Source organism: Pararge aegeria, chromosome 1 (assembly GCF_905163445.1).
Source record: "Pararge aegeria chromosome 1, ilParAegt1.1, whole genome shotgun sequence".
Taxonomy (NCBI): Eukaryota; Metazoa; Arthropoda; class Insecta; order Lepidoptera; family Nymphalidae; genus Pararge; species Pararge aegeria.
The window spans coordinates 3,717,293-3,731,808 of NC_053180.1; the positions used below are offsets into that span (position 1 = coordinate 3,717,293).

Consider the following 14,516-nt stretch of genomic DNA (forward strand, 5'->3'; position numbering starts at 1 on the left):
ACAGTTAACTACGATTTGTAAGGAATCAAAAGAGCGCCATCTATTTTCAAACAGTATTGTCACTAGATGGCGCTTTTCGATTCCATATAAGTCTTAGTTTACTTGCGTGTAAGTCTATCGAATAATTTAACGTAGGTAGAAAATCTTACACTAATCTGAATGATAGGGCCCCCCCCTAGGGCCCCATACATTATCGTCATTATATTATGATTAATCTCATAGATTTTTTGACGAGGCACTTACATAATTTGAAATCATAAGAATCGTACCCGTAGCCTTAGTACAAGATTTGCTCACTCAACACAGAGTAGTTGAGTATTAAACACTATATCGTTAAAATAAAATTGACCTAAAATCACTCGTTTAGTCGCTCATCGTTAGAGTCGCGAATCCTGTACTTCTAATTTTTGTTTAACTAATGTTCTGTCAAATGGCCGAGCTAAAAAATTTGTAGGCAAATATGAGTTTTAACACGCTCCCGCGTTTTTAAAAACATTTCACTCCGATGTTCAAGTATTTCCATTCCATACTCGAAAACGACTTTCACGACTGCAAGCGAACAAATCTTGTACTAAAGCTACTGATGATAAGTGATGATTCAGTCAGAGAAGCACGTCCAGAAGGCCATTTAACTTTGATATTATTAATATATAAATAGATAGTATATAATAATAATATATATTATTATTAATATATTAATATATAAATAGATATTAATATATATATATAGATATTAAATAAATGTCTTTAAGCTGATATTAGACAAATGACAGCACAGCTCTGCAAAGGCCATAGGTACAGGCCACAGACCTGAACGGCTGTGCCTTCTAAAATTAAATCAAAAAAGAAGAAGAGGCTGTATAGTCAATAATCTTTGCCTGTCTTGAAGGCGACAGATTAAATAAACAACAGAAGAAGAAGGTAGAAGATGTTAGCGAGATAACCTGTTAGGACTTCAGGAGCATGGCAGATATATTAAACGACATCTTAACATCCATTCGGATAGCGATCCATTTACGGGCGAAGGGACAATCGCGTCTTTGATAACTTTCTTTTTCATAATATTTATGTTTCAGTGGGATTATATTTAGCAGATTGGGCGGTTTTTGGAGATGGGCATGGGCTTTTACATCATAATAATAAAAAAAAACGTGAGTGTACTTATGTACACTCGTAAGAAGTTATATACATCTTTGGCGTAACAAGATAAAAATCTTTTCAAAAATTTTATCTATCGCTTTATTCTACTTTTGTAGAAAAAACTACACTAACAATAGATAAAAGGTATTAATACATTGAAAGTGTTATTATAACGCATTATCTAGTCCAAAAAATATTTCTACGTAATTGAAGAAATGGCCATAATAAACATAATTAAATTTGGAATACTCATTATCGGACAACCACGTTTCACTCAACATTATAATTTAAGATTTTTCTACAATTGAATCAATTCAATCACCGGAATGAGCCCGCAGACTTTGACAATTTAAAGTTCACTGTCAATCCTTATAGCTAACTTCAGGGTGTCGGTTTTTTGTGACGGTGTGCGCGCGCACCGTAAAAATTTACTCTCATTTATTCCGTAACGCGCCAAAAGAAGTATAACTTCAAAAAAATTTATAAACACTGGCTAAATGAGTTGTTCAACTAGAAGACGTACCATAAAAATAGCACATAGAACTAGTGCTGCCAGCAGCTGTGGCACCGCACTGGGCGGTTCTGGTCTCTTCCAGTGGCAATGCTCGTCGGACTCGCTGGGCGGCGCCACCGACACCTCTGTGTAGCTCTCCTGGAACAAGCAAAAGTTCATCTTCATCATCATCATCATCATCATCATCATCATCATCATTTTAAACACAATTGTGTAAAAACCATGTATTTACAGCCACAAGTGACTTAACACGTACGCCTCAGGTTGGTGGACACAGGGCGCTGAAGGACGTTTCCTCGCATGCCCTGCGAAGTATTGCTCTGTTTATAGGAAATAGCTATAGTCAAAGCACTTCTAGCAAGTGCATCTGCTTTGTCCATCAATTATGACTACAATAAAATTGGTTGTCTGTAAAGTCGGCTTACTGATGATAGTTGAACGTGACAACGTCGTAAGAAAATACTGATGGAATGGTTTCATTTTTCAAAAGAAAATTTTAATTTTATTTGTTTGATAGATATTATCGTTGCTATAAACAATTCACACCACATTCACTTTTCGCTGCACTTCATCCTTGCCGAAAACATGTAAATGTATTATTGTATAGAAGCTGTCCACGCGGACGCATCGCTCACTCAAGTAGGAGAGAGACAGATGTCGAACGCGGAGGCCGACTGTGCCTCTTTGTCGCTCGTTCCGCGCTCTCGCTTGCACTTCAAGCCTTGAATGGAACGCCTCAGAGCGAGGTAACGCCGCATTCGTCATGTTTTTTCGTGCGTGCAGCCGGCTCCATCGAATTATAAGACGTTGTCACGTCAAAAAGTGGTGACACTTGTTACGTAGGCATACCCACGGGATAGCCGTAGTATGGCCGCTTACCTAGAAGCCGCCGTATCGCTTCATGTTCAGGTTATGTCGGCGCAACGAATTCCGGGGGTAAGCTTTGAATCGTGATGCGATTTTTTTACCACGCTTCCTATGGGAATTAATTGTAGGACCTAGGCTAGGGAGCTCGTGCCACAGTTCAGTCGAGCATAGTTAATAAGTTCAGTTCTAATATTATAATAATTAATAAAAAATTATATTAGTCTTAACATCTTTTGATTCGGCACCCTGCTGCGACCTTAAATATGTCACTTTGCAATTAACAATCATTTAAGCATTTTGTATATTCATTTTATTTTTAAGCATTGTTAAGAATTTAAAAAAAAAAAAAAATTTCAACTTTATGTGCATTATCTGTGCAAACAGTACAATTTTTTTTATATTCTTACCTAAACTTTGAGAAAACATCAAAGACAATCGAAAATTCAATATAAGTTGTGATATGTAGGTACCTATATCAAAACGTTTCCTGCACCTAAAATTTAAATCCATAACTTGTCCCCTACAAAATTATATTATCAGCAAAATAGATGGCAACAATTTTAAAAAGAAAATTTCCCGACCTTATATTTTATAATATTACAATAAAATTTCCTTATCGTGTCACTTGAAATTATTGACTTTTAATAATGCAGGAATATTTCCCTACATTATTGAATTGAGATTAAGTTTTCAATCAAAGTGCCAAAACCGAACGCATTTCACTTTCCAGCTCAATGGAGCATATATAATATTTTGTTATCGCTCCTTCGATACACTTTTAATGTTCTCAATATACCAGTAAATCGGTTATGCTTGCCTAGTATGATTTGTTGGTAACTCATACGATGTCACCACGGTGTTTTATCGTGGTAGTTTTTAATCAAATTATTGGTTGGCCGCGGCTACGCTGCGTAGAATTTCTGATTTCCCTGAGGTGTTTGCCAGAAAGGCTAGCTCGTATCATGAAAGCAAGCAGCAATTTTTAAAATACGCTAACTTTTCTCAAGTTCAAGCGTTAGGAGGCCACAAACAGACACTTACCTACTATTTATATTATAAGCTAATTCTGATACGCAATGTTTCAAATAATCACGAAATCTCCATCTTCAATAAAGGTTGGCGGGTTTTATCAATTTAATATTGCAGATGTTTGTTACTTTAGTCGTAAAAATGTAATAGGCCCGTTTTGACATTTGAGCAAGACCATAGAATGTAACTTGGAACGAAACTGAAAGAAACAATAAAATAAAAATCAATTACATACAGTGTTTTAAAAAATACGTAAATTTTTTTGGAACGTTAAATAATATGAAAGAATATATCGCGAGTATTCTTTTTGCGCTTACTTTATAGTAGCATGCAATTTATAATTCTTGCGAAACGTTCCGAAAACAGTTATGTTCTCAGTCTTTTTTATTTTATACTAGAGCTGTAACCATTTTTTTACTGAATATCGAAATTAAATATTGTGTAGTTATCTTTACTGCAAAGAATGAGCTTGGTTCTCAAAATGGGTTCTAAATAATGAGTCTGAGTTGATGTATCTGACCAAGCGGCACATGACTGAAGCGTCCCCGCGCGCACTGCGCAGTTTTTCGTTCCTCATCTTGTAAAGTTGACTGTGCGCTCGTTTAAGTTTGATATATATTGTTTACTATTACGTTAACTATGGGTCTTCTATTTTGGACATTAATTTCGCGTTGACATTTGTCATCGCGACGCAACTAGTTAACGGGCCTATTACATTTTTACGACTATAGAAGCTTTTTAACTCTCCGAGATAAAGAAAAAACAAAAAACGATTCTTCATTTATTTCAAGTAGGCTCACTTTATAGTCAATTATGTGTATTTAATGACTCTACCACCGGATCAGAATGTAGATTCTGTTAAGAAGAACCAAACAAAAACTCAGCAGTTTCTCTTTTCCAACATCAACATTTTACAATCATTATTCTATCCTGTTTTGTGGGAGATTAGAGCAGAGCCGACTGCTTCCAAGCCACCTACCCATTAAGATATTATACATTCTATAGGAACTCGCTGCAATAAGTGTGTTTTGGTGTGGTGGTAGACAGCACCAATTTGCTAGCCTGGTATAAAAAAACCCGGCAATTGAACTCAATAATTATTAACCAAAGTCCTAGCATGCTAACTAGACAAGTTAATTTAAGACACCCTAACTGAGAAATGATAAGGAAACAAATTGCATTCATTCAAAGAGCTTGTTTATCTGATCCTTGTATAGCCTGTTCTACTGGAAAAAGGGACAACTCCGGGAAAGATAAGGCACTGTACCCTCACAAAGATGTTACTAAATCGCAGTCATTAATCACAGACTAGGTAACCCTAATGGAGCCTTCCGAAAACTGTTGCAAAAACGAGGGTCGACTAAGAAATGAGAAATGCTTATTCTGCTTGGACGAAAATTATTCCAAGATACCTTGACTTTAAGATGGTAATAACCTTATTTGTTGTCTGAGCTCCAGAAAATGTTAATTTTTTGTTTATAAAATATTCTTTGTAGATTTGTTATTTAAGGCTTCAAAAGATTTTATATACCTCCAAATCCTCGAAATCAAAAGTAGATACGAGACAAATTAGTGGCCTAAAATTTTCTTTGGGAGCATTTTTTGATTAACATTTTTATTCCATAGCTTTTTTGGCAACGACTTCGATGAAAAAAGGTCCCTGATTTGTCAATTGTCTCGTATCTACTTTTGTTTTTATTTATTTTTTCAGCCCTTATATGAATTATCCCTATCCCTAACCCTACTTCCCTATCCCTACTAATATTATAAATGTCAATGTAAGTTTGTTTGTTACGCTTTCTCGCAAAAACTACTTAACCGATGCTCATGAAACTTTGTACACATATTCTTGGAAGTGTTAGAAGTAATATAGGATACTTTTTATCCCGACAATAAGCTCGGTTCCTTTGGGAGAGGGGATGAAAGTTTTTGACGACTTTACACCATAACTCAGACAAATTAAAACCGATTTAAATAATTATTTTTGTACTATAGAGGTTATAATATTGTTTAATTTTGCCCAAACTGTGTAGATCTGATGAATATGGTTGGAGATAGAGGACAGAACTCCTCAGCGGAAAGCAGCAAACCCCTCATTTAAGGCTAAGCGATACTGAATACTTAATTTTTTTTAGAACTACTACAAAATTGAATACCACATCAAAAAACAAAATCAAACGCAGACAGAATTATATATGATTTTGAGTTAGTTTCTTTTTGATGCCATTATTTATTTTAACTGATTTTATTATCTTGTATTCGAATGAATAAATAATCCGCCTTAAGTGTGATTTACATCATACTTTGTAGGTACGTAAAGCATCAAATAATGGTTCAGCAGGTATGGGCTCTTTTCTTTATTCCACTACAAGTTTGCCCTTGACTCTAATCTTAGCTGGTTGCAACTGATGAATGATGATAAGGTGGTGGGGGCTAAACTGTCACGCATATGTCAATTACATTAATAAATAAAATAAATAGTAAAACACTCAAAACACTAAAAAAAACAATAATTAGTTTAAATCTTAAAATTAAACTATTTTACACTTTTATATTATTTAAGGTTCGGAATCTGGTGCACTTTTTGCCAATTTAATAAAAAGTACGTTGTCAGAGTTGCCTGAGCGACGATTCTAATGAGCTTTTTACGAAGCACAGCGTAGAAATCGGGGACTAATAGAAATATGTGGCAAACATCTAAAGAAATATAGAATATAGAAATATCTGAATATTGTTTTAGTATCACGGACTTCCGTAAAGTATCGCCTGCGTCTATCAAAAAAAAACAAAATGATGTAACAATCATCTGCAACAATATACAATTCACACCGGAGCTTTGGCAACATGGCCTCCACAAGGCGTTCCAAAGAAGAAAAAAACATAATACAATAAGTTGATGTAATGATTAGTAAGAGTTAAGACAGTTACCGTAGCTACTTGAGCGTTAACGTTTACCGATATTCATTGCTTATGAATATTGGTTAAGTACCGACTGTTTTATGTTCGCCTAGTATACTCAAATATAAATCATATATTATAACGATTGCGTAAAAAAACAAAAAGAAATAGACTTATTTCATAATAAATACACTGACTTTAGGCGTAAAATTATTGACACTTTTAATTGTACTATCTGACATTTCAATATAAAAATAAAATAAATACTTGACTTCTTATGTTATCAAATATTCAAAAATTATTAAGCTTAAACTTGGACATTGATGTTAATTTTTTTTTTTTTATTATTTTTTTTTTTATTTAATTTGTATTTGAATTTTAATTCTATTTTAATTTTTAAAATTATAACCTTATTAATTAGCAAAATATTTTTAGACATTTATTTTGTAATGCTGATGATTTGAAAATTTTTAAAGCTATAAAAACTCCTTTAGACTCTGATTCTCTTCAAAATGACTTAAATAGCATATCAAACTGGTCTGTTAAAAATAAATTGCCTCTTAATATTAAAAAATGCCAACATATTAAATTTACAAAAAAACGCATGCCTCTTCAAACTTCTTATTATCTTAATAATCTGTTGCTTGACGAGGTGTATACTGTTAGAGACCTAGGTGTTATTTTGGATAAAAAATTGTCATTCAATACACACATAAATCAATTAATCAGTAAATGCTACAAATTACTGGGGTTTGTTTGGCGAAATTGTAAAACATTCAATTCTTGTCTGGCTCTCAAAACCGTCTACTTTGCATTAATTCGGGGTCTCTTAGAGTATTGCTCCAGCATTTGGAATCCACTATATAAGGATCCTATTCTAAGGATTGAAAGAATCCAAAAACGTTTTCTGTTCTTGTTGTCAGTTCATCAAAAAAAACAATTCGTTTTAACCTCATATAGCGAAAGATTAAACTTCTTTAAATTAACTTCATTAGAAAGTCGTCGTTGGGTATCCGATCAAGTATTTCTCTACAAAATTTTAAATAATAAAATCAACTGTCCAAATATTTTGACCAAAATTAAATTTACTGTTCCGCGTAAAAATGCGCGCCTCGGTAACTTCAAACCGTTCGTTGGCAAGTTGTATAGAACTAATTTGGGCGCTCACAGTATCCTGGCTAGGATTTGCCGAGAGCACAACAAGCTATTCCAAGCTACTCGTGCCGACATCCACTCATGTTCTCTTCAGCAATACAAAACAATTCTGCAACAACATATTAGTACAGCTAGTAGATAATTGCCTCGTACATTTCTGTTTTGTTTTAATTTAAGTTATGTTTTTGTTTCCTGTTTTTTTTAACTTCATCTTACAGTGTTTCCTTCGTTACAACAATAATATTATTGTAAACTTGCGAACCCGCACTTGTGTGTTTGTTTTTTCAGATACGCATGCCGGTTTGCCAGTAATTGGGTTTACACTACAACTTTATATTTCTCAATTTTGTAGTCCCTAAGCTTGTTTCAGTGTATAATCTGTTGGTGAACCTAATAAATAAAATAAATAATGCAGTTATATATAAAATGTAATTAATTTTGAAATTATTTGTAAACGTTGTGAAAACCTGTAATAAGCTGAACATTCACTTAGTTCACAACGTAAAAACTTGGACGAGAAAAAATGTATTAGCGGTTGGTTTTCCTAAATAAATAAATAAATACACGTATTATGGGCTAAGGACTTTTGTTGTAGTTTTTTTTAGCTAACCTTATTTTTTACCACGCAGATAACTCACCTGGTGGTAAGTGGAAACCATCGCCTAAAAACAGAGCCAAACTTCGCAGGGCATACAAGGAGCACTTCCTTCAACACGCCGCCCTGTGTCCATTTACTTGAGGCGTAGGTGTTCAGCCTTATGTGCCTGTAATAACACCGGAAACCTCGCCACTCAGACCGGAACACAGTATCAAAACAATGCTGCTTAGCGGCAGAAATAAGCACGGCGATAGAACTTCCCCGGACGAGCTTTGTCCCAATAAACTCTACTACTAGGAAATCATAACACAGTCTTCCTGTCATAAAAAAGTTTAAATGTTACTATCATCATCAAGAGCCTTCAACAGTCCACCGCTTTACTAAATGCCTCTGCGAAGGGAGGGTTAGCACATAAACACCACTGGACTGGTTGGTGAACGCAGAAGATGGTAGTGGCACAGAGAACCCTGCTATTCTTTCTCCTAAGTCGACAGCAGCCGCAGGAAGTGGGGGGGGTGATGACAGCTGTATTCTGATCTGCCGTCCCCACACAGCACTATAGCTCGAGAGAACACTTTTAACATTTTTATTATAACACTAGCGGTCCCTCGCGACTACTATTTTCTTCTCGCCGGAGTTTAAGTCAACCTTAAAAGATAGACATATGCGGTCGCAGACTTTTTTAGAACTTTTAAAGGGAAACAACTTTGCCATACATTAATTTATTGAAACTTTAAACGTTTTCTCAGCGCACGCAGCGGAAGTTCTTAAAAGGGAAAAAAAACCCGATTTTGAAACATTCTTAATTGGTGCTATGCTTCTATTGGTCTCAGCGTGATGATACATATATAATCCTTTCCTGATAAGTAAGCTGTTCAACACTGAAATATTTTTTTAAAATCGGACCAATAGTTCCCGAAATTATCACGTTCAAGTAAACAAACCAACACACTCTTCAGCTTCATGTATTAGTATAACAAGATACTCAGTTTTATATCTCACTATAAGCTATTTTCACACTAAATGGCATCCTGGAGAAGAGACATTTGCTTTATTTGCGTAATTTGGTCAAAATTATTGTTTTTTTTTTGTTTTGACTGTTTGTCGGAACACAAAAACAAACTTGAACACTTTGTCCATCTTGAAAAAATTATGCATAAACTTAGCTTGCATACTAATAACAGACATATGATACTTTTATCTCGGGGAAGCCAAACGTTTACCGCGGAATTTTTGATAGAAGCAGGATTGGAAGTAAACAATTAATTTATTTTTACTCCACAATTAAGAAAATAAAAGAAAGTAGTAGGATACAAAGGGCGGCCTTATCGCTAAGTAGCGATCTCTGTCAGGCAACCGTAGTAAAAAAGGAAGGTGTACTGTATTAAAACAAACGAATAACTATATACTTACATTAACCAGACTACACACATAAACAATACTTATAATAAATAAATAAACTGATATAATATACTTTAGCATACCATAAATATTTAAATATGATTATCCAAATTGTTAAGTTAATTAACAATGAATAATTGTAAATTAGTCTTAACAACTATTCATTGTAAAGATAAATTGCTAAGAGAGTTCCTTGCCGAAGATCAGTTTGGTGCGGAGTATGGAGATTGAAGAAATTATAAATTACACCATGCAGATTCTGCTGCTTTTCCGTAGTGTAGCATATTTAGCTTAATTTTTCATAGTATACCGCGGATTTTTTTTATATGACACGATTTCATTTAAAATCGCGAACGAAGTTGCATGCTAGGCAGACGGATAAATATCAAGATCCAAAATAATTGGAAATACGAACACGTATCGCACATCTATCATCCGGTCCTGATGTATTGATTATAGCACAATAGGATTGTTCTGTAGTTTTACATTCATACAAAGGACTTGGCGGTTACATAAATGACTACTAAATGTCCTTATTTTTCTAACGGATGACGATTGTAAATACAATATATACAATGCTGGTTTCAAAGGGGATTCTAGGACACCATCCCTAAAAATTATCTATAGTAAACCAATGGATAATCAAAATTATTAAAATTTCAAATCGTCATCATAATGTCAACCCATTACCGGCTCAGTACAGGAGACGGATCGCCTCCCACAATGCAAAGGGGCTCCACACGCCTTTGAAAACATTAAGAAGAACTCTCAGGCATGCAGGTTTCCTCGCGATGTTTTTCCTTTACCGTTGAAGCAAGTGATATTTTTAAACGGTTTTATTTAGCTCACCCCGTTTGTTTTATTTATTATTCTTGGGTCAAATTTAGTAATTCTAATTTCACCCTCTTCCTGTCAAGCGATTAATCTGAAATTTTGTATACACTTTGGATTTTGGTGACAATACAATTATGTTTATTCATTATCATTATAAATTCAAGATGGCCGCCGCTACAAAATGGCGGATAATTTATGTTTTATTAATTCCATCAATATGGGTATCAAATGAAAGGGCTCAACAAGCAGAATGCAATATACTATAAAAAATTTAAATACAAGATGGCGGCCGCTACAAAATGGCGGATGACGTAGGTTTTATCGATCCCATCAATATGGGTATCAAATGAAAGTGCTCAACCAGTATAATACAATGTACTATATAAAATTAAAATCCAAGATGGCGGCCTCTACAAAATGGCGGATAACTTAGGTTTTATCAATCCCATCAACATGGGTATCAAATGAAAGGTCTCAACAAGTAGAATACAATTTACTATGCAAAATTGAAATCTAAGATGGCCGCCGCTACCAAATGGCTGATAACAATTTTTTATCAATCCCACCAATATGGGTAAAAAATATTTTTTATCAAATAAAAGGACAAGATAAAATGCAGGGCAGCACTGTGGATCACGCAGTCGTATGCTTAGGTGCGAAACTGTTTGAAGAAGGTCAAGCCTACGTGGCTCTTAGTAGAGTAAGATCTTTGCAGGGACTACGTATAGAGGAGTTGGACTGTAATAAACTAACGGGCAAGAAACCTTGCAATAATGAAGCACTAAATGAATTAAACAGAATGCGAAATAAAAACTAAAAACTAGAAAATAAAAATAGGTAAAAAAACTTTTTAAGTTAAACGGTTTTATGTTAAACATACATTGCAATGTTTAAGATAAATGTACTAAAAACCAAAAAATAATAAAATAGATACAGTCGTGGGAATTATAAACATATGCATAGACTAGACTAAAATAAAACCGTAGGGCACGTCAATTGTCTACAAATTATCGACTTAATGTGCGATAGAAGAATCGTTTAATTCGTCGTTAAAAAAGGCAGTTGGCCCGCAGACGGTGAGGAAATTACTTACTATTTTCTTGCTCATGGAAATTCCAATGGTTATACACTCCATGTAAATAAAAGAGATGTTTCAACTAGTTTATCGTTGGACATTCATACTGCTGGCTGGCGAGGAATCGTTTCACTGCTCGTAGTTTGTCTTTAATCGACAAAACATATGATAAAAGTACTACTCGCTCACCACTATGAAACCCTAAAACTCGCTTATAATCGAGCTTGCTAGCTTGTTTCCACATTCTAGCCCTACTTATCACACGTCCATCGTTGTCGGTTGAACAACTGCCTAATTATAGTGTAACATTACAAAACAAACATTTTAATCAACGATTGTAGACAATTGACGTGCCCCACGGTTTTATTTTAGTCTAGTCTATGCATATGTTTATAATTCCCACGACTGTATCTATTTTATTATTTTTTGGTTTTTAGTACATTTATCTTAAACATTGCAATGTATGTTTAACATAAAACCGTTTAACTTAAAAAGTTTTTTTACCTATTTTTATATTTGCTTAAAACGCACATAACTTAGAAAAGTTACAGGTGCGTGCTGGGATTCGTACTATGTACCCCGATAGTGAAACCGAAGACCTTACCACTAGGCTATCACCGTTTTAAATGAGAAATAAATAATAAATAAATAAATATACTACGACAATACACACATCGCCATCTAGCCCCAAAGTAAGCGTAGCTTGTGTTATTGGTACACGGATGACTGATGAATATTTTTTTTATGAATAATATACATAAAATACTTATAATATGCAGATAAACACCCAGACACTGAAAAACATTAATGTTCATCACACAAACATTTTCCAGTCGTGGGAATCGATCCCACGGCCTTTGGCTGAGAAAGCAGGGTCGCTGCAAACTGCGCCAATGGGCCGTCTTAAAATATCTTGCTTTTCGATCTGGGAATCAAAGGTTGGATCCGTAGCCCTTGATCTCACCCTTCCTGTAAAGTAAATGATGATGCAGTCGACGGGTTAGGCATATATAGCAGTTATTATAAAACCATTCTCCTATTGGTTTCTACGCGGTATATATTCCGGGAAGGCTAAATTGCTTGACGCCAGACTGCCAAATCCCCCGACCAGATCACATCAGAAATTCCCAAAATACCCTCGGTCGGTTCTTCCGGCCTTCCAATTATATAAACCACAGCACTCAACACAGGTCACAGTTCCAGGGAAATCGTACAAAAATATGTAGATAGTGTTTCTCTAAGCTTACCTTCGGTTATTCAGTCAAGAACATAAAATTGTTTAAATTTGTAGATAAGAGTCGCAAATGAACTTTATTGGTAATCGTTGCTGCTTACTCTACGGCGTTGGATGTTGCAATGTACTGACCGCCCGAGTGACGTCAGGTGGAAACAGCCTTCGATGCACTTGGAAAAACTAGTGGCGCTCTGTACCGAGCACAAATACGTCGATACAAGGTTCGTAAGAACACTGTTCACTCTATGAACCTGTTTTCTTATTAACCTAAAGTCTCTATATGTTTTTTCAAATATTTAAGTATCAGCCAGAAAGCAATAAATGTCCATCACGTACAGATTTCGAATTACCAGAAAATTAAGCTTAATTTGCTATACTCTGAGGAAAGTAGGAGAATCCGTATAGCGTAATTTACAACTTCTTCAATCCTTATATTCCACACCAAACAGATCTTCGACAATGTACCCTCAACGCACGTTGCGCTCCGATCGCTCGGTTTCGCACGTTTACTTATGTTCATAAAGGTATGTAGAGTCCACCAATCCACACTGGGCCAGCGTGGTGGACTACGGCCTTAACCCCTTCTCATTGTGGGAGGATGTGGTGTGTAATGATATAGTACTAAGTTAAAACAAAGTAGCTTACCGCTTCTGTTTATTCGCTAACCTCGCAAGCTTCGCAACGGACTTTGAAGCGGTTTTCACCATAGTTCAGATAATATAAATATAATTAAGTTTAAAAAAAGTAAAAAAAATACTTTTTTTATTTATACCCGGCGCGAAGCTAGTGCAGCGTTTGTCGCTAAATTTTTTATAAAAATTAGGAGTGAAGCTCTGTTCCAACAACCGGTAGTTGCTATTGATAAGATCGTAAATTGTAAGTTACACATTTAATCTGTAAATAATTTTAACCTACTGAGCTACACAGTCGGATGTGATGTTTTATCGAAATGTTCATGTGTAGTTAATGTACTCTGTATCTAGGTACTATCTTCACTGACTAGTAGGTACCTACCTAAAGTAAAATATTTTAAACATATACATAACATAACCTATATAAGCTGGCACTGGTATTTTTTTTTATTCCACGACTAGTTTAGCCCTTGACTGCAATCCCATCTGTTGATACTAATGATGGTATAGTCTAAGATTACGGAAGTATGCAGGTTTCTTCACGTTTTCCTTCACCTGATATTTAGTTCCCCAAATATAACTATTTTTTTAGTATTAGGATAACTAAAAAGAAACAGTGCAAAAACATAAATACATCTCGATACATCTTGAATAAGAGGTATAGATCGAGGTCCAACTTTCTAAACTCTAGCAAATTCTCGCGTAAAATCAAATCTCGAATAGTAATTACGATATTATGACCTCATTTTCCAGCTGGTTAAATTAAAAGTGAAATTGATCTTATTCTCATTGAGTGAAAGCTCCAATTTGCCTACAATTCTTTAGCTCTAGCTTTCGATGGGACGTTTGTAAAACATAAATCAGAAAGAACAGGACTCGCGACTCTAAAATTTATAAAAATTAAAGTAAGACCCATTTAACACGAGGACACAGAATTTGATATGCGAAAACTTTTCGCTCGCAATCTAGGAGCCGTCTTTGATTAAATATCTGTATCGTCAAGGTAAATAGGATCTAATGTCACTAGTTTTAGTGTCGGAAATCCTGTTCATCTCATTTTTGTTTTATAAACTTTCTGTCAGAAGTCTGATCTAAAGAATTGAAAGCAAATTTGAGCTGTAATGAAATACAAATAAGAT

The 14,516-nt window shown here is 34.9% G+C and overlaps 1 protein-coding gene across 2 annotated transcripts in view; it reads right to left on the reverse strand.

Moving 5' to 3' along the window:
- The window catches only part of LOC120625739 (zinc transporter 2-like), a 45,073-nt gene that overhangs the window by 19,012 nt on the left and 11,545 nt on the right, over window positions 1–14,516 (reverse strand). For both annotated transcript variants that reach the window (XM_039892915.1, XM_039892925.1), the window contains exon 2: window positions 1,664–1,792. In XM_039892915.1, the coding sequence (XP_039748849.1) occupies window positions 1,664–1,792 (129 nt within the window). The remainder of the gene's footprint in view (window positions 1–1,663; window positions 1,793–14,516) is intronic.